The 23,479-nt window shown below is 52.6% G+C and overlaps 1 protein-coding gene across 1 annotated transcript in view; it reads left to right on the top strand.

Moving 5' to 3' along the window:
* Positions 1 to 3,814: 3,814 nt before the first annotated feature.
* Positions 3,815 to 23,479, top strand: part of CPAMD8 (C3 and PZP like alpha-2-macroglobulin domain containing 8) — a 99,249-nt gene continuing 79,584 nt past the window's right edge. Inside the window, exons 1-10 of the mRNA XM_065873781.1 lie at positions 3,815 to 3,906; positions 7,431 to 7,582; positions 9,206 to 9,228; positions 14,274 to 14,439; positions 14,519 to 14,571; positions 18,003 to 18,020; positions 18,418 to 18,472; positions 19,451 to 19,564; positions 20,661 to 20,745; positions 22,497 to 22,605. Of these exons, the coding sequence (XP_065729853.1) occupies positions 3,815 to 3,906; positions 7,431 to 7,582; positions 9,206 to 9,228; positions 14,274 to 14,439; positions 14,519 to 14,571; positions 18,003 to 18,020; positions 18,418 to 18,472; positions 19,451 to 19,564; positions 20,661 to 20,745; positions 22,497 to 22,605 (867 nt within the window). The remainder of the gene's footprint in view (positions 3,907 to 7,430; positions 7,583 to 9,205; positions 9,229 to 14,273; positions 14,440 to 14,518; positions 14,572 to 18,002; positions 18,021 to 18,417; positions 18,473 to 19,450; positions 19,565 to 20,660; positions 20,746 to 22,496; positions 22,606 to 23,479) is intronic.

Raw genomic sequence — 23,479 nt, 5'->3', positions numbered from 1 at the left:
TATTTAGCAAACTCTTCCTGGGGGGTAAAAGCAGCCAGTTCTTCCCTGACATATTCTTGAAAATGACTATGTTCTTCACACCAACCACAGGGCTCATGGAAAAAAGGAGTCAGGACACCACACTCAAAAACTGTGTCAAGGGCTTCCCTGGTGGCGCAGTGGTTAAGGATCTGCCTGCCAGTGCAGGGGACACGGGTTCGAGCCCTGGTCTGGGAAAATCTCACATGCCGCGGAGGAGCTAAGCCCGTGAGCCACGACTACTGAAGCCTGTGCACCTAGGGCCCATGCTCTGCAACAAGAGAAGCCACTGCAATGAGAAGCCCATGCACCGCAACAAAGAGTAGCCCCCGCTCGCCACAACTAGAGAAAGCCCACGCCCAGCAATGAAGACCCAATGTAGCCAAAAATAAATAAATTAATTAAAAAAAAAACTGTGTCAGTAACACATTTTAAAAAGATAGGCATTTACTAAAAACTGATAGCACCATTATACACACGTTAAACCCTAAGAATGACACGAATACTATAGCACATGTGGCGCTTGACCTTGGAAAAGACCTGAGGTTCATGTGTGGATGTGGTGTGGGAAGATTGTAGCCTTCGTGTCTCTGAGAGGTACCAGGAGGAGGTTTGCTGAAATGAGATGCGACGTGGTCATCCCAGACAGGGGAGGGCAGGGTGGCTCCTAGCAGCTCAGGGAGTGTAGATGTTGAGGGTGTGTGTGGGGGTGGGGGCACGGGTTGTATATTCCCATGTGGCTCTGGTCAGTGGGGTGCTACTTCCTGCATTCACTCCGTGTTTCTTGCAGACCAAATCCTGCATAAGCAATACCACATTCCATCAAATTACGCTCAAATCCTTCCCTTATGTATCCATCATGTTGGAACAAATTTTTGTTTTCAAAACTAGTGTTAGAGCAGAATTGACTGTACTCCCCCCATGGCCAGTTTCAAGCTGCCAGCAGGAAGTCACTACATGGGAAGAGATGTGTATCATTACAGAGTCTTTTTACCATCAGATACAAAGGTCAGGGATACTCTCAAGAGCACAGAGAAGAGTATGATGTAGTGAAATAATGAGGAACTGATAACTTTTGCATACTCATTGTTTTTATTTTTAATATCATATACTAAATTGAAAGTTGGTGTAACAATTTCTAATAATGGCTCTGTTAACCAGGGACTCACACAAGTGCTGGAAATGTATCAAATGTGGGACTCTTCCCCAGTTCCCCACTGCAGCTCAGGGGACCAGGGAGGATGTCACATGTACTGTGACACTTCAAAGCAGGGGCCCGGCATCCAGTAGCAAATGGCGCTCCTGCCCCAGGGGAGACAGATGGGAAGTAGATTCACTTGGATAATAAGATCATGGCCTCTACCATACTGGGCACCATGGAGCGAGTTAAATTGGGTGATGAGAGCACGGTGGTGCTCTATTTGCCTCTTATTCACCCCATTAGGAAAGGAAGGATCCCTCATGCTAAATAGTACAAGATAGTCAAACACACAATACCCAACACTGAACGGGTGGGGTAGAGTGGTCTGTTAGTTACATATATTCACAGCCCCGGGCGGGGTGGGGGGAAGACACAGCCGGCCGTGCAGGACCACATGAGGGTTGCACTTAGGAGCGGGGTGGACAGCCAGAGGCTGTGGGGAGGCAGGCTTCGTAGTAACAAGAGGGTGGGGTGCCCCTGCTTCCCTCGGGAGGACGTGATGGGCTTACTTGAATAACAAGAAAGTGAGGGAATTCCCTGGCGGTCCAGTGGTTAGGACTGGTCGGGGAACTGAGATCTTGCAAGGCGTGGGGCTCGGCCAAAACCAAAAACCAAAAAACCAAGAAAATGAAATCTGTTAGCTTAGGACTGGGTGGCGTGCAGCTGGTTTGACCGACAGGGGAACTAGCCAGGTGGGGTTCAGCCTCTCCTGCTGAGTGGGGGCAGACCTGGCAAGAGCAGGGAACTCAGGCTTTGGGGGACTTGAAATCTGAGGCTTTGTCTTACAGGTAGTCAGGCAAGAAGGGAGGGTAGAGCTAGTCCTGAAGGTAGAAGGGGGCCAGCCTTGGGATGCCAGGAGGAGGAGTAGCCCAGGCAGAGGGGCCAGCTGGCACCTTGGCTGGAGGAGGTGGTGGTGGTAGTGAGTCGGGATCCACGGAACCCTGGAGGCCTGTGTAGCCAGAGCTCAGCGGATGAGGGAGAAAACAGAGGGGCAGGAGGCTGGCCTCGCGAGACTGGAGAGTGGAGCCTGGTTTACGGAGGAGCAGGGGGAGGCACGCAGGGGCTGGGCAGATGTGAATTATGAGGATTACGCTAGACCACCCTGCTTGGTGCCAGTGTGGCTGGGACTGGAGGCTGGCAACTCCTCCTGGTCTCTCAGCACTGCAGCTGCTCCCCAGTCCACTCCAGCCCCTGCACAGCCCCCTCCGCCATCTATGACAGCAGATCCTGTCTGTCCTGAAGTCTCCACTGCCTGCCCAGGGCTTGGTGCTCACTGGGTGGCCAGGCTTGGCCAAAAGCCCTTGGAGAGGGTTGGTGGGAGAGGCTGCCTGGAGGACCCACGATCCCCGTAGGGCAGGGAGGGCGCAAGGGAGGTTTCTGGAAGAAGCAGGAGTTGGCCAGGCAAAGAAGGAGGGCAGAGGGGCAGAGTTTGAGCAAAGGCTGGCAGTGGGGATTGGCACAGGGTGGCACAGGGCATCTAGGAACTAGGATGAGGTGGGAGCCACCAGGGCAGCCTCAGGGCAGCCCGGTGTTTGGACTTGGCCTGGATAAATAGAGACCCGGGAGGATTTGGGGCAGGAGGGCCATGTGGTCAGCTCTAGAGTTTTAGAAGTAAGACCCTTGTCGCTGCAGGGGTCCTCACTAGAGGGACCACCTGGGACAGTTGGGGGGTAACTAGAGGAGGGACAGGACTTGGACATGACATAAAAAGTTGGTGCCCCCTTCCAGAGGGACCTACAACAGTGAGGCCATCACTGAGTTGGGCACACTGGGAGGGGTAGGAGGGGGCACCCTGCTCTCCGAGAGGGAAAGTGAGGCCCAGAGAGGGAGGGGCCTGGCCTAGGGGATTTGTGGATGGAGGAGGTGGGGAGAGGGAAGAAGCGAGGAGCGGCAGTCAGGCGCCTGGGGGAAGCTGCGGGTCTGAAGTTTCATCCCTTGGCCAGCCTCCGTTTCCCCAAAGGGCTCAGCTCCTCTTGCGCGTGCACTGCACAGGTCGCCGGGTCCAGGCTGGGGCAGGTGGGGGGTGCCTACAAGGTGCGGGGTGAAGGCGGCGCGGAGACCGAGCGGCCCCCGCGTGGGGCGGGGCGGGGCGGGACCGGGCTGGTCCGCGGGGTGGGGGCGGCGGGGAGGCGGCCAGGCAAGGAGCTTGGAAGGGGGCAGTCCAGGGCGGGGGCGGGTCCGGAGAGGATGCGGGGCCGGGTTGCGGGGGGCGAAGAGTGGGATGGGTCGGGTCCGACGAAGGGGAAGGGAATGGGTCAGGTCTGGGGGTGCGTCCGGGCTGAGGGCGGGGCGGGTCCCAGGAGATATTGGGGGAGAGTCGGTTTTGAGGGGGGGGATGAGTCCCGGGAAGGGAGCGGGGGGAGGGGGCGGGACGAGGTCCGGAGAGTGGGCGGGGCGGGAGGCCGGGAGGGGGTGAGCGGGGCGGGTCCGGGTGGGGGCGGGCCCGGGGACAAGGCGGGTCCGGGGAGGGGGCTGGTCCCCCGCTGCCCCAGCCTAGCCGGGCGCGGAGTTGGGCGCATGGCGCCGGGCGCACTGCGCGGGGGCTGCGAACAAAGGGCCCCCTACCCGGGCGCGGCAGCCCCGTGGAGCCGGAAAATGTGGGTCGCCCTGCTCTGGCCGCTGCTCCGGCTCCTGCTGCTGCTGCTGTCGCCGCGGGACGGCGTGCGCGCTGCGCAGTCCCAGGCCCCGTGAGTAGCCCCGGGCGACGGAGGAGGCTGGCCGCCTTCTCGGGGTGGGGGTCGCGGGGTCTGGTTCAGAGACGCAGCGACCTGTCCAAGGCCACACAGCCTCCGGGCTGGGCGGGACCTAGAATCTTGACCCCCTAGCCGCCACGAGTCTGACTGGGAAGAGGGTAGCCTGAGGCTTCAGAAGTGGCCCCGTGGGGGTACAAGGACTCCTCAGAGCTAAGGCGGCGAGGCCCTCCCCCCATCCCACCTCGCTCCCTTGGTGTGACCAGGGCTGTCTTCTTGGGTGGCGATTTCCAGTTGTCCGTGGCTTGAAGGTAAGAGGTGCGTGTCTTGGCTGAGAAATGGAAGGAGAGACCTGCCGTTCGTTCCGTTTTCCTTGGGAGGGCGTGGGGGGGGGGGGCGGAGGAAGTGTTTATTTTGCTTCCACATTTTTCTTGAAGTTTGCTTACAGAGCTTCTGGTGAGTTGACACAGTGAGGAGGTGAATTAACTAGCTGCTAAGGAGAATTTCCCATGAGTTGGCTTCACAGGGACTATTCGCAGACCTGCCAAGTTTGGGTGAGCCCTGCGGGGTTGTGGGCTGGGAGGGGGCCTGCCTGCAGCGGCTCAAGCTCAGCCGTTTAGTGCAGACCGGCCTTTCTGAGCCTTATTCAAGCAGCCCTTGTATAGGAGTTCCCAGAAAACAGGTCAGCAGTGAGACGAGGTGAGCGGAGGCACCTCCCGTGCTGCTCCTTTGGATTACAAGTTTGAAAAGTAAGACACCGTGCTGCAGTTGGAATCATGGGATTTACCTCCCCTGGGCCTTGTGAAATTGGAACCCAGCAAACTTTTGACCTGATGCTTTCAAAGCTGGCATCCCTCAGGATAGCAGTTTTCAGCCAAGGGGCGATTTTTTGTCTCCCTGGGGTCATTCAGCAATGTCCGGAGGCATTTTTGGTTGTCACATCTAGGGGGAGGCCATGCGGCTGGAATCTACTGGGTGGAGGCCAGGGATGCTGCTACACATCCTGCCATGCACAGGACAGTCCCCAGCACGAAGCATGACCCTGCCTTCCATGAGAGACCCCGCCTTATAAGGACCAAATTCAGAGTTCCTGTGTTGCAGGGTTTTAAACAGTTCTCAGGAGTGTTTGCCTCTGACTAAAATTGCCCTGGGATCTTACCTACTGTTGGGTCAAACGGAACTTCCGTGCTGGGAGACACACAGTGACCAACCCAGGGGTCCAGATTAGCTGACCTCTAAGCCAGAGCCATGGCTTATCAGCCCGAAGGATCCCGTTTTAGGAATAGCCCCGGATACCCACTTCTATGATCCATTTGATTGTAGTGTGAGGAATGCCTGATGCCAGAAAGCCCCATGGATTTGCACACTGTTATGAGACCAATACTGTCTACACTTTACCAAATACCACCCTTCCCCGGATGGGACCTTCCAAGACCAAAGGATGAGAAGCCAGTGTCAGCCCAGATGGCAGGGGTGTATCAGGTAGACAGTGATTGGCTGGCGAGCCCTCCAACAGCTGTAATTCCTGAGTCGCAGGGAGAGTTAATTTGATTCCATCAGGTTCTCTGGGCCTGTGAGTGAAGACCCTAACTCAGATCTGGATAAGGGCTTTAGAAGTGCCCAAGGAAAGTGAACACATGGATTGTGTATTTCCCCCAGTACTCTTCCACACTCAGCAGGTGCTATGTGGGAGGCCCTGTGGGTCATCTGGGAGCTGGGCAGAAAGTTTCTGTCCTGAAGGTGGCCGTATTCCCGTGCTGCAGTGGGGCAGGACACACAGGAACCCAGGGTCATTGCCCGTGCAGGTCGGTGTTAAAGATAGTACACATCACGTACGTGGGGGTGATTGTGTGCTCCAGACAGTACAGTTACGTACCCAGGATCATTGCGTGCTCTGTGCACTGCTGAGGCCAGACGCTGCACAGGTGACCCCAGGGTCATTGCACCCTCTGGTCAGTGCTGGAGCTGGATGGTGCACATCACACATGAAGCAAAGGTCTTCCCATGCTTGAGGCAGTACATGTCTGTCCCAGGGTCACTGAATGCTGTGTTTGATGCTGGAGTGGGACAGAACATATAGGACGCAGGGTCAGTACACACTGTGGTCAGTGCTGGATCCGGACAGAACATCCATGAAACCCAGCGTCATTGCATGCTCCGGCTGGTGCAGTCACATACCCAGGATCAATGTATGCTCTGTGCAGGGCCAAGGCCTGACACTGCAGAGGAGCCCTGTCATTGCAGGCGCTTGTCGGTGCTGGAGTCAGACAGAACATCGGACCCCAGGGTTACTGGGTCCAGCCACTGCTGGGCAGTGCACCTACGAAACTAGGGTCTTTGCACACTCTCATCAGTGCTGGAGTCATATAGTACATGGCATGTCTCGAAGGTCCTCTTCGTGTATGGTGTGTGGTAAGGGTCTAAATTCATCTCTTTGTATGTGGACCTGGGGTTGTCCCAGAGAGGATGTTGAGAAATAAAAAAACCTCTCCTGATCTCAGTGTTTGCCCAGTGTCTTCCCTCTCTCCTCTTTCCTTCTGAAGCCTGTAGTTCTGCACCGTTGGAATCGTGCTGCCTTTGCTGCCAGGCTCCTGGCACTTGCCATTGCCCTGTGAGTGGGTCACGTGGTTACGGATGAGCCTTTGTGATCTTCTACCTAAGGCTGCAAAATAACGGGGAAGCAGGAGCTCAGGTGGGGAGGACCTAGGCCTCCAGGTCCGGTGCCATAAGGGGACCCCAGGGCCCTCTCCTGCCTGGCTGGGTGATCTGGTGCACGTTCCTTCTCCTTCTGCAAGGTCAGGCCTTCCCGTCTGGAAAACAGGATAATAACACCTCTCTTCCAGAAATGTCTTCCCGGTCAAGCTGAGTCTTTTGAGAAAGAAAGAGCTGTTTTGACTCCATTGTTCACAGTGCTTTTCCTGTTTCAGGCCATTTAGTTTGTTTTTAGGGTCTTATTCTTAAAATTAATGCTGCAGGTAGTTCCTTGCTTCTTTCCACTGGGGTCCAGAGTCTGGCTGCCTGGGTTTGTAGCCTAATCTCTCACTGACTCGGGCACATGAATTGGCTTCTCTGGGGCTTAATTTCTGACTCTGTAAATGGGAGATGTTAGCAGGTCTCATGGGTGGCTTTGAGGATGAAGTGGGATCCTACCAGTAACTCAGTCTACAGGGGAGAGTATTTTAGTTTGTGGGTGTGGCATGTGCAAAGGTCCTGTGGCAGAAGGAGCTGCGGAAAAAAGTCCAGAGGCCATAATGCCGAGATCGAAGGGGGTGTGGTTCCGGGTAGATCCAGAGAAGCCAGATTCTTACTTACTCGGGGTGGGGGGTACTTCAGAGGTGAACAAGCCTCAAGGAGCTCACAGGTTGGTAGGGGACACGGACACATAAAGTGACAGTGCCACTGGAGTGTGGTCAGGCATAGGTGGGAGTCCACCTAGGGTGCACCCTGATTCAGACAGGTGACAGTGAGGCTAGGGATGAGTCAGGACCTTTGGCCTTCACTGCGGTTCTCCTCTTCTGCAGGGGCTATTTGATCGCTGCACCCTCCGTCTTCCGCTCAGGAGTGGAGGAAGTCATCAGTGTGACCATCTTTAACTCCCCGAGGGAAGTCATGGTCCAGGCTCAGCTGGTGGCCCAGGGCGAGGCAGTGGCGCAGAGCCAGGGAGCCATCCTGGGTAGGTCCCTGGGGTGCCTGACCAGGCCTTCCCCTCCCTTTGCAAAGTGGTCTTTAGGGCTCAGGCAGTATCGGCATTGCTTTGCTTCCTTCCCACTTCACCTCCAGAACCCTGGCAGGAGTAGGAGGACAGGTTGCATTCTCCTCACTTTACAGATGGAGAGAGTAAGGCCCAGCAGGGGAAGCCACCTGCCCAGTCTGGGAAATCAGAGTTCCTTGTTCCTCAGCACCTTAGGTTCATTGAGTGCAGATCTGGATAGATTTAGGCACCCTTTCGTGCCAGTTTTGGCTAGACGTGGGAAGGGGGCCCAGAGGGAATCTTGTGACCTTTTCAGATCCTTTGTTGAGCTTCTAGCACCCCTGTGGTGTTAGACCTGGAGCTGGGCTCACAGCCAGCCTGCCACTGAGTTGAGCTCAGGCCCTCAGCCAGCCTCTCCCTGGCTCTCCTTTGTAAAATGCAGACAACAGCAGCAGCGTTGGCCTCTTGGACTAAGTGTGGAGACCAGGCGCTGCCTTAGGGCCTGCCGACAAGGCAGCCTCTGTCCCCTGGGAGAGGGAGACTCGGGTAGGCAGGAGAAGTGCAGGCAGTCCCGACTCCACTGGCCAGTCCTGAAACCCAAATCAGGTTGGCTTCAGCAACAGAGAGTTTATGGGCTCTTATAACTGGAAAAGTCCCCTGGCATCACTGGCCCAGTCTCCCAGCTCCACTTCTGGATGTGCCTGTGTCTCTCCAAAGCAGGGAGGGACTGGCAGTTACAGGACCTTTGGGCAAAGTCCCAGGATTAACTCTGATTGGCTCATGTTGGGTCATGTGCTCAATCCTGAGCCAATCCCCGTGAGCAGAGGGAAGGCCTATGCTGATTGGCCCATGTGGGTCATGTGCTCAACTCTGAACCAAGTCCTGTGACCAGGTGGACGGCCCATGCTGATTGGCCCATTTTAGGACATGTGCTCAACTCTGAACCAATCACCGTGTCTAGGAGGAAGGCCTATGTAGATCTGCACAGAGCCCCAGGGAAGATGGGCAGAACGCACTAAACCTTAAGAATTAGGAGTTGGGTAGGTGGGCTCCTGCAAGAAAATCGGGCTTCTGCTAGCAGGAAATGGACACTGGGAGGCAGAAACAGTAGATGCCTAATTAAGTCCTGGAGGCCAAAGAGCCTGGAGAAGTGTCAGACGACAGATGACTCAGTTTGGGTGGAAGAGAGAGGTAGATGGAAGACTAGTTAGACCCATTGGAGTGAGGTCCACTGGAGACCTCAGGCTTCTCTTTTTTCTCTCCACCTTTCTCCTTGTTCCTCTCCCGTGGAGTTTTCTCTTTGCTCCCCTCACAGCTTACCTTGGGCAGGGGCCAGGGGTGAAGTGAATAAAGTATGCAGGCTGGCCAACCTTCCCCTGAATAGCTCGGCTTTGTCCATGCCCTCCGGTCTTCAGTACTCTCCAGCTTGGAGGAAACCTCTCACTTCCGCCGATCCCAGCCCAGGCCAGACCAGCATGACCCAGGGTGTGTGTTTGTCCACAGAAAATCCCTCTGGGTTGAGAAAGCCCCTGTTTGTAAGGTTGCAGCTCAAGGAGGCAGGAAAACACAGCTCCTGATTTAACTGTTTTTATTTTCATTTTTTAGATAAAGGGACGATCAAACTCAAGGTAAGCTATGAATTTTTAAAATCAGAAACCCTACCTTGGAAATAAAGAATTGAACTGGAATGGAACAAGAGAAGTTGTGTTGTGAAAAGAATCCTTAATGGTGATGTAAAAAAAAAAAAGAATAATGAAGGAAAAAACAGTTTACAAAAGGAGAAAGCTCACCCATAATCCCATTCCTCATACTTTTCACTTTTTCATGTTTCCCATAAATCCTTGTCCACATAAAGACATTTTCTTTCATAGTTGCAGTTAAAGGGTATATTGTGGTCTTTCATGCCATTTTCTCTTCACACGTTGCGTAAACATACTTCCCTGTTTCCAAGTCTCTATAATTGCATCCTATTGTAAATAACATTCCACTGCATCTCTTTTATATACTAATTTACTAACACCTCCCCCTCACACACACATCGCTTGTACATAGTTAGATTTCTTTCTTGTTTTCAGGGTTTTGATAATGTAATCCAAAAGTTGAGAGCATCTTTGTGCGTAAAGCTGTTAACGTACTGGATGCCTGCCTTAGACTGAACAGCCTGAAAGAACTACCAAATTAGGATCCAAGGCTCTTGCTGTGTCCTGTTTTGTCTTGGAAGACACAGCAGTGCACGTGCATGGCACCACCAGCTATACATTAGAGACCAAATTGCCCTCAGCCTTGTTGGCATTGAATATTATTATTTTAAAATTATTTTACATACCAAACTACAGGTAGGTCATTCTCTGACATGAGTTTTTTAACTGGAGTCCTTGGATTTCAAGGCAGTCATAAGCCCTGAAATTGTCGGCTTTTTCTGGGTTAGCTAGTCCTTAACGCTTACCAGATGCTCAAAGGAGTCCCTGAAAGGATGGGCTAAGTAGAGAATCTTTCCAAATTGTAATGTGCTCTCTCCCAGTGATTAGAACCAAGTCCGGGGCGGTTCCTCTTCCATGGGATGGGATGCATCATTAGTGTCTCATTGCTGTGGGGCAGTGGTCTTCCTGCCCTCTTGTCCATGTTAGAATTCTTTCTCTAGAGTTCTCTCCCGGGGGTGAGGTTTGCAGGGTCTGGAGACAGTTATGGTTGTCACAGCTTGGGGGGCAGGGATGGAGGTTGCTACTGGCTTCTAGTGGGTAAAGACCAAGGATGCTGCTCAAGTCCTATAATACACAGGACAGCCCCTCCGCGGAGAATGAGCCAGCCCCAGATGTCAACATTTGGAAAACCCTGGATAAATAGGCTAGAGCCGCCCTTGCCAGCTTCCTGTGAGCAGATCTGCTTTCTTGTGAATAGAATGCAGGGCTGCCCTGTCCACTGATAGATGAACTACTTAGGAAAAAAGAAAGCCTCGTATATTTTATTTAGAGAAGTACTTTTACTAAAGCATATTACTTACCAGAAAGAAAAAAGAAGAAAGGAAGAAACCAGGGCTGCCCCAGCGGGGTTAAGATTATGCTCTGTCCCTAGTCACCGCACATAAGAAGGCACTCTTCACAGGCTAGATGCTGTGGATTTGTATAAGAAACCAGTAAAGGGCCATATAACTTTGGGAGAAGGGCCGGGGATCCCTGGACTGGAGACTTTCAGAAGGGTCTTGGGATCCTTAGCATTTAGAAGAGCTCTGGATGAGCCTTTCTCAACTTGGGGGATGGGGAAGGATGCTCCCCTCCCCCACCGGGGGACAATGGCAGTGTCTGGAGATATTTCTGGTTATGGTAGCTGGGGGTGAGGGTGCTACTGCCATCTAGTGGGTGGAGGTCAGGGATGCTGCTCAACACTCTACAGGGACAGGACGCCCCCGTCCCCGTCACTGCAGAGGATGATTCAGCCCTAAACGTCAGTAGTGCCGAAGTTGAGTTAAGAAACTCTGCTCTGTGGAACCATGGTGTGGGCCTCAGACAAGAGAGAAGCTGCTCTTGTGGGTGTAGGACTCCCCTGCCCACTACCCCACCCACTCCCCAGCCGTGCCTGCCTTGGGGACCTGAGTGCTTCCGGGTACAGGGTTTGGAAACCCGTGTTGTGGGGACCTAGTGTTGCCACTGACTGCCACGGGCAGGCTCTGCCCGGTCTGTGCCTCTCCTCGTCCTTCTCATCTGTGCAGCAGCGAGGATGCCGGTAAGAGGCCCTTGATGGAACTTTCAAGAAAGCGTACCTAAAACCTCGTGATATTTGTTTTATTCTGATTTTTTAGACTTAACCCGTGCATCTGTGTAACAAATGTCTTAAGCGTCTATTCAGTTTCAAGCAGGAAGTTGGCCACATTCCCTGCTCTCAGCCACCAGCCTTATTGGTGATGGGCAAAGGGGTGGGTCAGATAGTAAACCCTCAACTACATAAACATGATCACCTCAGATAGTAGCATGTGTCCTATTTTAGGACACTAAATGTTAATCAAATTCTAACATTTTATTTTGAAATGTGTCAGAGAAAGAGAATGCTGAGGAGTGGGGGGTAGAGTCACATTTTATATGGCAGCAGGGTCCCTCTGAGCTGAAACCAGGAGGAACCGACACGCAGGAATCTGGGGGCAGGGCATTCCAGGCAGAGGGAACCACCAGTGCAAAAGCCCTGGGGCAGGAAAGAGGCCAAAAGAGGCAGCCAGTGGCCTGGAGTGGAGCCAGCCAGCAGCTCCCATGAATAGTGGGAGGGAGATTTCCAATCTGTGGAATCAGCCTTCACCTGAATCCCTGTGCTTTGGATGGTTTCCATTTAGGAGTGGAATCGTGATACCTGTCGCCACTAACCATGGGTGTCTACTGTGTGCCATGCCTTTATAGTCCTGATCACCCATCTGCACAGCAATGTGTCGGAAACTCAGGGTCTAGTGAGTCTGGTGGCTTCTCTCTCGGGTATGTTTGGTGGAGTCCGGTAATCTGGGACCCACACCCAGAGCCCCAGGGGCCTCTCCTGCCTGGAGGGGCGGGGAGCTGGGCGTTCATCAGGGCGGTGGATCAGCCTGCCGTAGGACTGGCCCCTCCACACAGCCTTCCCCAGAGGACAGCCAGCCTCTTGCTTTAGCTGGGCCCCAAGCCCCCCACCTTTGTACTCAGCTGCCAGCTACACCAACTTTGCCTGGCCGCCTCCCTTGCTTGGATCTCGGCCCCCCGAGTCCTTGGCTGTCACTGATGCTAAAGGAGCAAATGTGGATCACTGAGGTCAGGGGTGGGGATGGGGGTCAGCTCAGTCCAGAACCTTCCGGCAAGACCTCTGAGGGCTGGCAGGTGCAGGACCAGTAGGAACGCCACTTTGAGCTGAGATTTGATTGGAAACGGCAGCTCTGCAGCTTTCAAGACCCGGGGCGGGTCACTTCATGTCCCCAAATGTCACATCTGATCATTTCTGTTCTCAGGGGCAGCTTCTTGGTCCCGGCACCCACGACCCCCCGCTGGCACACAGCCCCCCTTCCCCCCCCCCACCCCCCGGCCCACCAGCTACTTCCTACCTGTCCATACCTGCTCCCCTGGGTGGCCTGGGGTTTTTTCCTCCTTGCATGGAGGTCTTTGGCTGGTGCTGAGTGGTTTCCAGAAACAAAAGCAGGTAAAGATTTGGGGGTCAAAGTAAGGGGATTATCCTCAAGTTCGTCCTAAAGGTTCTCAAGGTTAACTGCAGTTAGGAGGGACCCCAGAGTCCTGAGACGCCCCATCCCGAGGGTGGCAGGTGGGCAGGCAGGCAGGCAGGGTCCCTCTGATGCTGTTCAGAGCAGACAAGAGAGGCAGCCAGAGACAGGTGCTGGAAGGATGGAGAAGGTCCTGGCATGCCCCGACCTCATCCATAAAATGGGCACACTGGTGTGAGGACCGGTCAGATAATTCACCAGGATACTTAGCATGGTTGCTTGCTGTGATGGTGATGAAGACTTTTTCACCCCTTGAGCAATCACACAGGTGGATGCTGACAAACAACTGGGAGAAGAACACCCCCGCATTTGGATGGTCTTAGGAACAGGTGGTGCTGTAGCTCCCAGTGTGAACTGATGACACGTAATGTCCACCCGCCAGGCACCCAGGGTTGGCCACGAGCATCGCATTCATGGCACATGGTCACATCCAGAGTCGTGACTTTTGTTTGCTTTAGTCACAAAAGGAGTTTCTGTAGGCTATGACTCACATGCATGGGTATTCGGCTCATCGCTTAAAAAGGAAAAAATGAGGGAATTATATAGGGTAGTTTCCATTCCCTAAATGTTGGAAATTTTGCCATAGAAGGATTTGAACTCCAGGGTGAATCCTTAAGACTGCAGTGGGTATTTTTTTAATCCATCTAGGTGGCCAAAAAAACCCTCTTTTTTTTTTTTTTTTTTTTTACCACTTTCACCATTTTAAAGTGGACAGTTCAGTGGCATTTAGAACATTCACATTGCAACCACCACCCCCATCTAGTTCCAGAACACTTTCATTACCCAGGAAGGAAACCCCATCCCCGTTAGCTGTCACTCCCCATTCCCCAACTCCCTCCAGCTCCTGGTACCCAATAATCTGCTTTCTGTCTCTATGGATTTGCCTATTGTGGACATTTCATATAAATGGGATTGTATAATGTGTGTGCAGTGTTTACAGTGAGACAAAGCACAGAGGCTCATGCACTATATACATATATGAAATATGAAAACATACATACGTATGCATACATGTATATATGTATATGAAGGGACTAGGGTCTCCATACCTCCCAGCTTACCAGCTATGACTGCATTTGGGTAAGATGGGAGATAATTCTTGTAGCTCTACAGGGATGAGAATATCTTTGCAAGCTTGCAGTGTCAGGAGAGGAGAAGGCTCTGTCTTGTCAAGCTACACCAGTGTTTCTCATTCTCAGCGCTGCTGACCGCTGTCCTGTGCTTCACAGGGTCTTGAACAGCATCCCTGGTCTCCACCCACCAGATGCCCAGTAGCGCCTGCTCCCCGAAGCTGTGACACCCCAAAAATCTCCAGAAACTGCTGAGTGTCCCCTGGGTGCACAATTGCCCCCGGGTGTGCTCCCCTGTCCTAGATCTCCATGCTGCTTTCACAATACCTGGGTACCTTCCAGGGTGACACGCCCTGCCCAAAGCTCTGTGCTCTGCCTGCAGGTGCCCACGGGCCTCTGGGGCCAGGCCCTCCTGAAGGTGTGGGGCCGTGGTTGGTGGGCAGAGGAGGGCCCCTTCTTCCACAACCAGACTTCAGTGACTGTGGACAGCCGGGGAGCCTCTGTGTTCATCCAGACCGACAAGCCGGTGTACAGGCCCCAACACCGAGGTGGGTGGCCAGTGCGCGCCAGGGCGGGGAGGGCCAGCCATGGCCTGGAGCTGCCAAACGCCTGTGTCCTTTCTTCCAGTGCTCATCAGCATCTTCACTGTCACTCCAGACCTGAGGCCCATCAGCGAGAAGGTGAGATTGGCTTCTAAAACCGTGGGCCCGGAACATACCCACCTGGGTTCGGCCTGGCCAGGGCCACCATCCACAACTGGCCTTTCCCCCGCCTCTTCCAATTTCTACCTCCATTCTCGGTTTCTTCCTGGGGCTCCACGTCCCTTGGGGGACCCAGGGGAAGTTCTGTGTGACAAGAGCGCTTGTGGGCATGCTTCCTCCGCAAGAGGCACCAGTGGTCCCCGCAGTGGCCAGTACCCCTCTGTGCGGGGTCGGGGCCGTGGCACATCATTTAAAATCTTAATAGCCCTGCATTTATTTAACGTTTATTAGAAAGAAAATATAATTGCCACTTAAAACCCACCGTTTCTCCTTCAAAGTAAATACACTCACATAAAAAAGGCATTGATTTTCTCTTAATCTTTATTTGGAAATAACTTCAAATGTACAGAAAAGTTGGAAGAAAGTCACAGAGAACTTCCCATAAGCCCTTCATGGAGCCCAGGGGTGGGCAAACTTCCTGTAAAGGGCCAGGTAGTAAGTACGTTCGGGTTTGCCAGTCAGAGGGATTCTGTCATAACTTGAATGGACTCAGCTACAGACAGCACGTGAATGAATGGGTGTGCCTGGGTGCCAATAAAGCTTTATTTACACAAACAGCCAGAGGGACGGATTTAGCCCAAGGGTCATAGTTGGCCAAGCTCTGATCAGGAACAGAGGTTCTCAAACTGGAGTGTGCGGCAGAACCACCTGGAGGGCTTGTTCACATACAAGTTATTGGGCCCTCGCCAGAATTTTTTTTTTTTTTTGCGATACGCGAGCCTCTCACTGTTGTGGCCCCTCCCGTTGCGGAGCACAGGCTCCAGACGCGCAGGTTCAGCGGCCGTGTCTCACGGGCGCAGCCGCTCCGCGGCATGTGGGATCTTCCAGGATCGGGTCACGAACCCGCGTCCCCTGCATTGGCAGGCGGACTCTCAACCACTGCGCCACCAGGGAAGCCCTCCCCAGAATTTTTGATTCAGCAGCTTCCTGGATGGGCCCCAAGGATCTGTATTTCTCACAAGTCCCTGGTTTCTGCTGCTGCTCTGGGAAACCCACTTTGAGAACCACGTATCTAGATTCACCAATTACAAAACATTTTATTATATTTATGTGCTTTCAGTGTGTGTATATACATATACATGTATTGTATGTATATATGTATATGTACATACATAGTTTTAAAATTATTTTAATGATATATCATTTGAGAATAATTTGCAGATATCACATCTCTTTGTCCCCGAACACCTCCTGTATCCTTTAAAGAACAAGAACATTCTTTCATACAACGAAAGTACAATCATTACATTTGGGAATTTTGACATCGGTACAATAATATTATCTAATCCAGAGTCCATATTGTTCCAATAATGTCCTTTATAGCATGTTTCTTTGCTGGTCCAGGACCTAGTCTCTGACGACGTGTCGAATTCAATCGTCATGTCTCTCGCATCCTTTACTCTGAATCAGCTCCTCAGCCTTTGCCTGTGTTTCACGGCACTGACGTTTTTGGAGACTCCAGGCAGTTGTTTTGAATGGTGTTCCCCAGTGGGCTGGTCTGCTGGCTTGTCCTCTGCGATCAGGTTCAAGTTGTGCGTCATGGGGGAGGATCCCCAGGAGCCGTGCTGGTCCTCCCCAGCGTGTCGTATCCTGAGGTACCTGACGGTAGTTCAGATAGAGTCTGCCTGGTTTCTCCCCGCCAAAGTCACTGTTTCCCCTTTGTAATCCGTAAGTAATCTGTGGGGGACACTTGAGACTGTGTGGACACCCTGTTACCAGTCACCATGATCACCCGCTAGTTCTAGCCTCCACAGATGAGTTCAGAATTACATGAATCAAAACTTGCTATGATGCTTGCAAAGTGGTGATTTTTCCAACTCTGTTGCTTCTTCTGTATTTATTAGTTGGCATTCGGCTGCAAAGAGGCACTTTCAGAAGGAAAGAGATCGTAAAGGAAGAGATTTAAGTAAACTGTACATATCCAGAGCAAAGATGGGAATGCAGTCTGGGGTGACTTCAGTTGAGGGATCCCTGAGGGGTCACGTGTACGGTGGTTACTGCATGCCAGGCGCCGTTCTAACACTTGGGGCATGTGACTGAGCAGAGCAGACCCAGACCCCACCCCAGGGGGCTGGAAAATAATCCTGCAAAGTTCTCCAGTGGGCCCCAGCCTAGAAGCACAGTTCCATTGGGTACACGCAGCTTTCTCTTAACTTTCACCAGCCCGAGTTTCCACGTTACTTTTTTCATTAGATCTTTGAATGCACTTGCCCACGTTTTTGACACAGCCTTGCAAACTCACCTCAGTGCCTGAGGTCCTTCTGCCAAAGGAAGGCTTCATACCCAGCTGCCCCCTCCTGGTGGACATTTGCTTGTTTCCAGGTTTCGGTCATTGTCAGAAATGCTGCCACGATTGTTTTTATGCTCAAACCTTCTTTTTCACTGGTGTGTCCTTCCTTAGGCTCAGCTGGACCCCAGGAGTGGGATACTGAGGTCCACGGCCAGGGAGGTTTTGAAGGTCCCAAACGTGTATGTTTCTGAGCGGATGGTGTTGAGTCCCTGTGCCCAGTTGTTTTAGGGGGTCGTCTGCCCACAGCCTTCCCCGGAGAGGGGGCAAGTTGTGCAAGCAGTTGACCTTCACCGGAGTCAGTGTTGACTGTTCAGTGTGACATTGATGGAGCTAGAAGCCAGGCTCCAGGCAGGTGCTGGGGGTTCAGGGATGAAAGCGTGCATTCCAGACCTTCGAGGAACCTGGCATGATCCCTTGAAAAAACAACCCAGCTGCAACATGGGAGGGCTGCCTGGAGGAGCTGTCCTTGGTTGGGGCGTGTGGGAGTCTGGAGAGGAGGGCAGGGCTGTGATGGGGAGCCAGGAACACAGAGGTCCTGGATGGGGCTCAGCCACCCTCATTGCCAGTGGCCACTGTATGAGTTTGCTCAGTGATTTAAAGGGCAGAAATGTATTATTTCCCAGTTCTGGAGGTCAGAAGTCTAAGATCAAGGTGGGGGCAGAATTGGTTCCTTCCAGGGACCATGAAGGAGGGATTTGTTCCAGGCCTCCCTCCTTGGCTTGTAGCTGGCCATCTTCTCTCTGTGTCTTCATATTGTCTTCCCTCTATGTGCATCTGTGTCCAAATTTCCCCTTCTTATCACACCAGTCCTATTGGACTGGGACCTATGCTAGGGACCTTATTTTAGCTCATCACCACTATCAAGACTTATCTCCAAATACAGTCACATTCTGAGACACTGAGTGTGAGGACATCAACATGTGAATTTTGGGAGGAGGGGGACACCATTAAACCCATTACAGAAACTGTGCCTGTCCCGAGGGATGAACACTTAGCGTGCACGGAGGGCTCGGGTCTTATGGGAGGGTTTGCTCACTGCCTCTGTTTGTCTCTGTTGCAGCTGGAAGCTTATGTCCTGGTGAGTGGCCTGCCCCTCTGCAGCTGGCTCAGAGACAGTTAGCCCGCTCTCTGCAAGACCTGGTCTGTTTTTGCCTAAGACCCACCCTCTGGGTTGACCCCTGCCTGCCTCGGCACCCCGTAGACTGGGACCTGGTCCATCCCGATCCCTGGGCCCACCCTGGAATAAGCTGAGTGTGTGTCTGTCCATCTCTTTGTAGATTTGCATGCCGCTCCCTAAATGAGGAGGCAGGCCAGCCCTTTCCGCCACCTTGTCCTCAGACAAGTCCCTTCTTTGCCCTGAGCTTCTGTTTGCCCCGAGCTCTCTGTTCTGCCTAGAGAGCAGGCTTGGAAGGCCCGCATGCACACCGGGCACACACAGGCTGCCTTGAGTTTACTGTGCATCCGTCCCCCTGCAGGACCCCCGGGGCTCACGGATGATGGAGTGGAGACACTTGCAGCCCTTATGCTGCGGTAAGTCTCTCTTCTCATCCTCTCTCCTAATTCCTTCTGTGGTTTGGGGCCACCTTTGGGTGGCAGATGTGATAAACCTTCCAGGAAAATAGAATGTGCTCTGTCTGGGCACCTGCCGCTCCTTCCCTGCAGCGTTGGGACCCTCCGCCCACATTTCTGTGTGCCTGGGATCCCAGCTGGGGATCCTCCTGTAACTTGAGATCTTTCTGGAGTATCAGGGCCTTGTTTGTGGGCACCCCCCACCTTCCTCCTGCTGCAGATCTTCTTTGTCCTCATCCCCAACCCAACATGAGCCATGGCATTTTTTTCTTTCTCTATGACAATAAGGGCCATGTAATTGACATCTGTCTCCCTTTGTGCTTCGGTCCTAAGGGAAGTGGAGTCCTGGGAGAGGGGAGCTGTAGGTGGGGTTTGGGGAGACTGAGGACAGCTGTGCACCCTCTACCTGGGAAATGCACAGACATGACAGACCCCTGAGTCCTGCTCGGGGGCTCCTGGCCCCCGCGTGCCTCTGTGAACCAGACACAGAGAATGGGGTCTCTAGCCACCGTGTGGGCTGTGGTGGTTTGTGCAGATCTCCTGGCCTGGCCTTGACCCCTCTCCATGTTCATTTCGCTCTTCCTGATTCTGAGATGCCTGGAGAGGGCTGCCAAGTAGGGACAGGGCTTGTGTGATTCTCTGTCACCAAGGGAACGACTCGCGTGGGGAGCAGAGCTGTCTGCGCCTGGCCTTGGCCTCGGGGGTCCCCCAGGAACCCAAGGTGCAGTGTCTCGCTGCTTCCCCTTCAGACTGCAGAGGTGCTTGTTCTGCACAAATCCCCGCCAGCCTCGGGTGGCTTCTGGCTTCCCCGAGGGACTGCTCGGCCGGGGGAAGGCGCAGGGTCCCCGGGGCGCCTCTGCCCTGACCTCACCACCAGATGCCAGGCCCTCTGTACACTCACTTGCCCCAGGATGAGGGGGGGCGTCTCTCTTCACACAGGTATCACCAACATGACCTTCCCCTTGTCTGACCAGCCGGTACTGGGAGAATGGTTCGTTTTTGTCGAAATGCAAGGCCACGTGTACAACAAGTCCTTTGAAGTTCAGAAGTATGGTAAGTCAGAGAATCTTAGGACCGAAGGATTTCAGATCTGGGAGAAACCACAGCCCTAGTGACAACACACATGACAAGGGGGAAGATGGCAGGAGCCTTATTCGCTGAGGGCTCAGTAGGGCCAGGCATGATATGGAAGGCTGGGCCTTTGTCATGTCCTTTAAAAAAAATTGTAAAATATATGACTTCATATGAGTAGAATCATAAGGTATTTGTCTTTTTGTGAGTAGCTTATATCACGGAGCATAATGTCCTCAGGGTTCATCCATGTTGCATTATGTGTCCGAATGTCCTTCCTTTTTAAGGCTGTCACTTCCTTTTGTTCTTTCATCCTTGTCCTGAACCTATGAGGTATCTCCATTTTACAGATGGGGAAACTGGGGCTGAGAGAGCTGTTAAGGAAACTGCTCAAGTAATAAGAGCTGGGGAATGAACCTGGGCCAGAGCCATATACTCTGCTTCTGTGCTAAAATTCTCCCTGATGGGGTCAAGGATTTCTCTTCCTTTCACGAGGCAGGTCTTGGAAGGAAAATCCTTAGAGGTCAGGGTTATGGGTTGCAAGCAACAGAAGCCTGGTGCAGACCCAGTAAGCAAAAGGAAAGGGTTATAGGCTTGTGTAACAAGCTCTCAGGACCAGAGTCTTCATGTTTCCTCCATTCTGCTCCTTGGTGTCCATCTCTCCGTGGGCTGTGCAGTGGGACGAGCTGGCTGGATGTGCCCAGGGTGGCAAAGAGTGACCCTTTCCAGCTGCAGGCACCCTCAGGATGCCCCTGACGGGTCCAGAAGCCTGGCTACTTGTGCACCCCTGGGATGGGCTGGAAATGGCTGCACTCAGTTCAGGTGGCCTAAAACTGATGATACATGGCCCCCTGAGAAAAACGAAGTGCTGGTCCCCCAAAGACAGGAAATAGATGCGGCCGGCAAAACCCCCAGAGAGCTGCTCAGCAACGGGTGGTGTGGATTCCTATGGTGTCAGCAGCACAGAAACCCCAGAGGTGGCTTTGTGTTCCTCCCTCCCGCATCTCCGGTACCCTTCTGGGGCCGCCCCAGAGGTGGAAGCCACCCTGCCTCCTTCCTCTCTGCTCTCTCCCTTCAGTGTTGCCGAAGTTTGAGCTCCTTATTGACCCGCCCCGATATATCCAGGACCTGGACACTTGTGAGACCGGCACTGTGCGGGCCAGGTGAGAAAGAGGCGGCCACTGTCGGTGAGCCCTTCCCACTGTGGGCACGCCCCTCCCCTAGGACCCACCCCTTCCCAGCAGTGCTCCTCCCCTAGGACACGCCCCTCCTCCAGAGCACACCCAGTCCCCTTAGGATTTGCTCCTCCCCTAGTACTTGCCCCTCCCCAGGGAAGCCCCTGCCCCTAGGACATGGCCCTCCCCTAGGGCATGCCCTTCCCCAGGGCACACCCCCCAGGCCATGCCCCTTACCCTGCGGGCAGCATCCACAGCCAGTGGACTGACTTACAGCCAGTGGGCTGACCCGTCTAATGACCAGGCTGTTGACGGAGCACGATGTGAGGGTCGACCGGAGGGAGTCAAGAGGCTCTGTCCCTTTCTGGGACCCCTGGGAGAGCCCTACATGGCCCGCGTCCCCGCCCCATCTCTGCCACCTGCCGGAGGTTGTGGCTGAGACTTCTCCCTCGTGTGTCTCCCCTGGCTGTGTGTGTTTTAAAATCCAGGGACGTGGTGGATACACACATTTTTTTTTTAACATCTCTATTGGAGTATAATAGCTTTATATTGTTGTGTTAGTTTCTGCTGTATAACAAAGTGAATCAGCCATGCGTATACATATATCCCCATATCCCCTCCCTCTTGCGCCTCCCTCCCACCCTCCCTTTCCCACCCCTCTAGGTGGTCACAAAGCACCGAGCTGATCTCCCTGTGCTATGTGGCTGCTTCCCACTAGCTATCTATTTTACATTTGGTAGTGTGTATATGTCCATGCCACTCTCTCACTTCGTCCCAGCTTACCCTTCCCCCTCCCCGTGTACGCAAGTCCATTCTCTACGTCTGCATCTTTATTCCTGTCCTGCCCCTAGGGTCATCAGAACCTTTTTTTTTTTTTTTTAGATTCCATATATATGTGTTAGCATATGGTATTTGTTTTTCTCTTTCTGACTTACTTCACTCTGTATGACAGACTCTAGGTCCATCCACCTCATTACAAATGACTCAATTTTGTTTCTTTTTATGGCTGAGTAATATTCCATTGTATATATGTGCCACATCTTCTTTATCCATTCATCTGTTGATGGGCACTTAGGTTGCTTCCATGTCCTGGCTATTGTAAATAGAGCTGCTGGATACACACATTTTATAGTCTAGAAAATACTAGCAAAATTCTGGGTGTTATTTTTAAAATTTTGCTCCCATTTTGCCCCTGTGTCCCAGTAAGCAGGTGTCTCCACTGCATCAGGCATGATATACATACATTTAAGTATTTTACCAACATCCCTGAGAGGATGGTTTTATTCTCATTCTCCCGATGAGGGAACCAAAGCTCAGAGAGGTCAGATCTCTGGTTCAAAGTTGAACTCCCTGGGCACTTAAGCCCAGCCAGGCCTTCCTGTTGTCCACGGTTGCTCGATCCTCTGGGCTGCCTTGCTCCAATGTGTGGCCAGCCTCAGTGGTTGTCTCATATACCCTGCTGCTTTGGTCCAGAGTTCCTCTTTGACCCTTGGTCTCTTTTTCTGTCCAACATGAGGCTTGGTGCAGAGGATCACAGGGCCCTGATGTGATCTGTCCTTACTCAGGGCTACAGGGAGGGCTGTAAGGTGGAGTGTAGGATGGGAAGCATCCCTGGGTTAGCCACTGTACCACTGATCACATCTTGCGGGGCCTGGCCTTCCTGAAACTGACCCCTCCTCCGCTGTCCCCTGGGCATCTCCTGCTTGTGAAACTTACTACCCTTTGTCCTTTCGTTCCAGGTATACCTTTGGGAAACCTGTCTCAGGGACTTTAACCATCAACATGACTGTAAATGGCGTGGGGTACTACAGCCAGGAGGTGGGGCGCCCCATCCTTAGGACCACCAAGGTGAGGAGCAGGAACCCCGACCCACTCGGTGGGTCCCTTCCCACCAGCTTCATCTCTGTGATCGTCCGTTTTATTTTGCTTTCCAAAACACTTTAGCTGGTGGGGATATTCCGATGATAAAATTCCTGCAGGCTGAACATAGAGGCTAGAACATATAAAAAAGAAGTAATAAAGTCGACTTGTCCTCTGATAGGCAGACACAGCCACTATTGGTATTTTGATGTGTTTCCTCTTAGGATGTTGTGTGTAAAGTTAAAAAAAAGTTTTCTTGAGACATAATTCACATATCATATAATTCAAATCCCCATATAGAATGTACGAATCAGTAGTTTTTAGTATATTACAGAGTTGTACAACCACCACCATACAGTTTTAGAATATTTCTGCTAACCGTCCCCCCACCCCCGCCAATCTCTCGCATCCTTTTGCAGTTAAGCCCTGTTTGCATCTCCAGCCCCTGGCAACCACTTACTTACATGCTTTGTCTCTGTGGATTTCTGGACATTTCATATAAATGGAATCATGTACCATGTGACCTTTTGTGTCTGGTTTCTTTCACTCAGCCTGATGCTTTCAAGGTTCATCCACATTGTACCGTGTGTAGGTACTTCATCCTTTTTTATGGCTGAGTAATATTCCGCTGCATGGTTGGACCACATTTTGTTTATCCTTTCATTAGCTGACGGACATTTGAGGTGTTTCTGCTTTTCGGCTATTCTGGATGATGCTATGAACATTCACGTACAAGTTTTTGTGTGGCCAGATGTTTTCATTTCTCTTGCATTTGGAATCCCTGGGTTGTATGGTATGCAATTAAATGAAGACCGCCCAAACAAGAACAAGCAAAGGCTATCTATTCGAAGCTTGCAGCAAG

Source organism: Phocoena phocoena, chromosome 3 (genome assembly GCF_963924675.1).
Source record: "Phocoena phocoena chromosome 3, mPhoPho1.1, whole genome shotgun sequence".
NCBI classification, from domain to species: Eukaryota; Metazoa; Chordata; class Mammalia; order Artiodactyla; family Phocoenidae; genus Phocoena; species Phocoena phocoena.
This window is presented reverse-complemented; position numbering and strand designations above follow the sequence as displayed.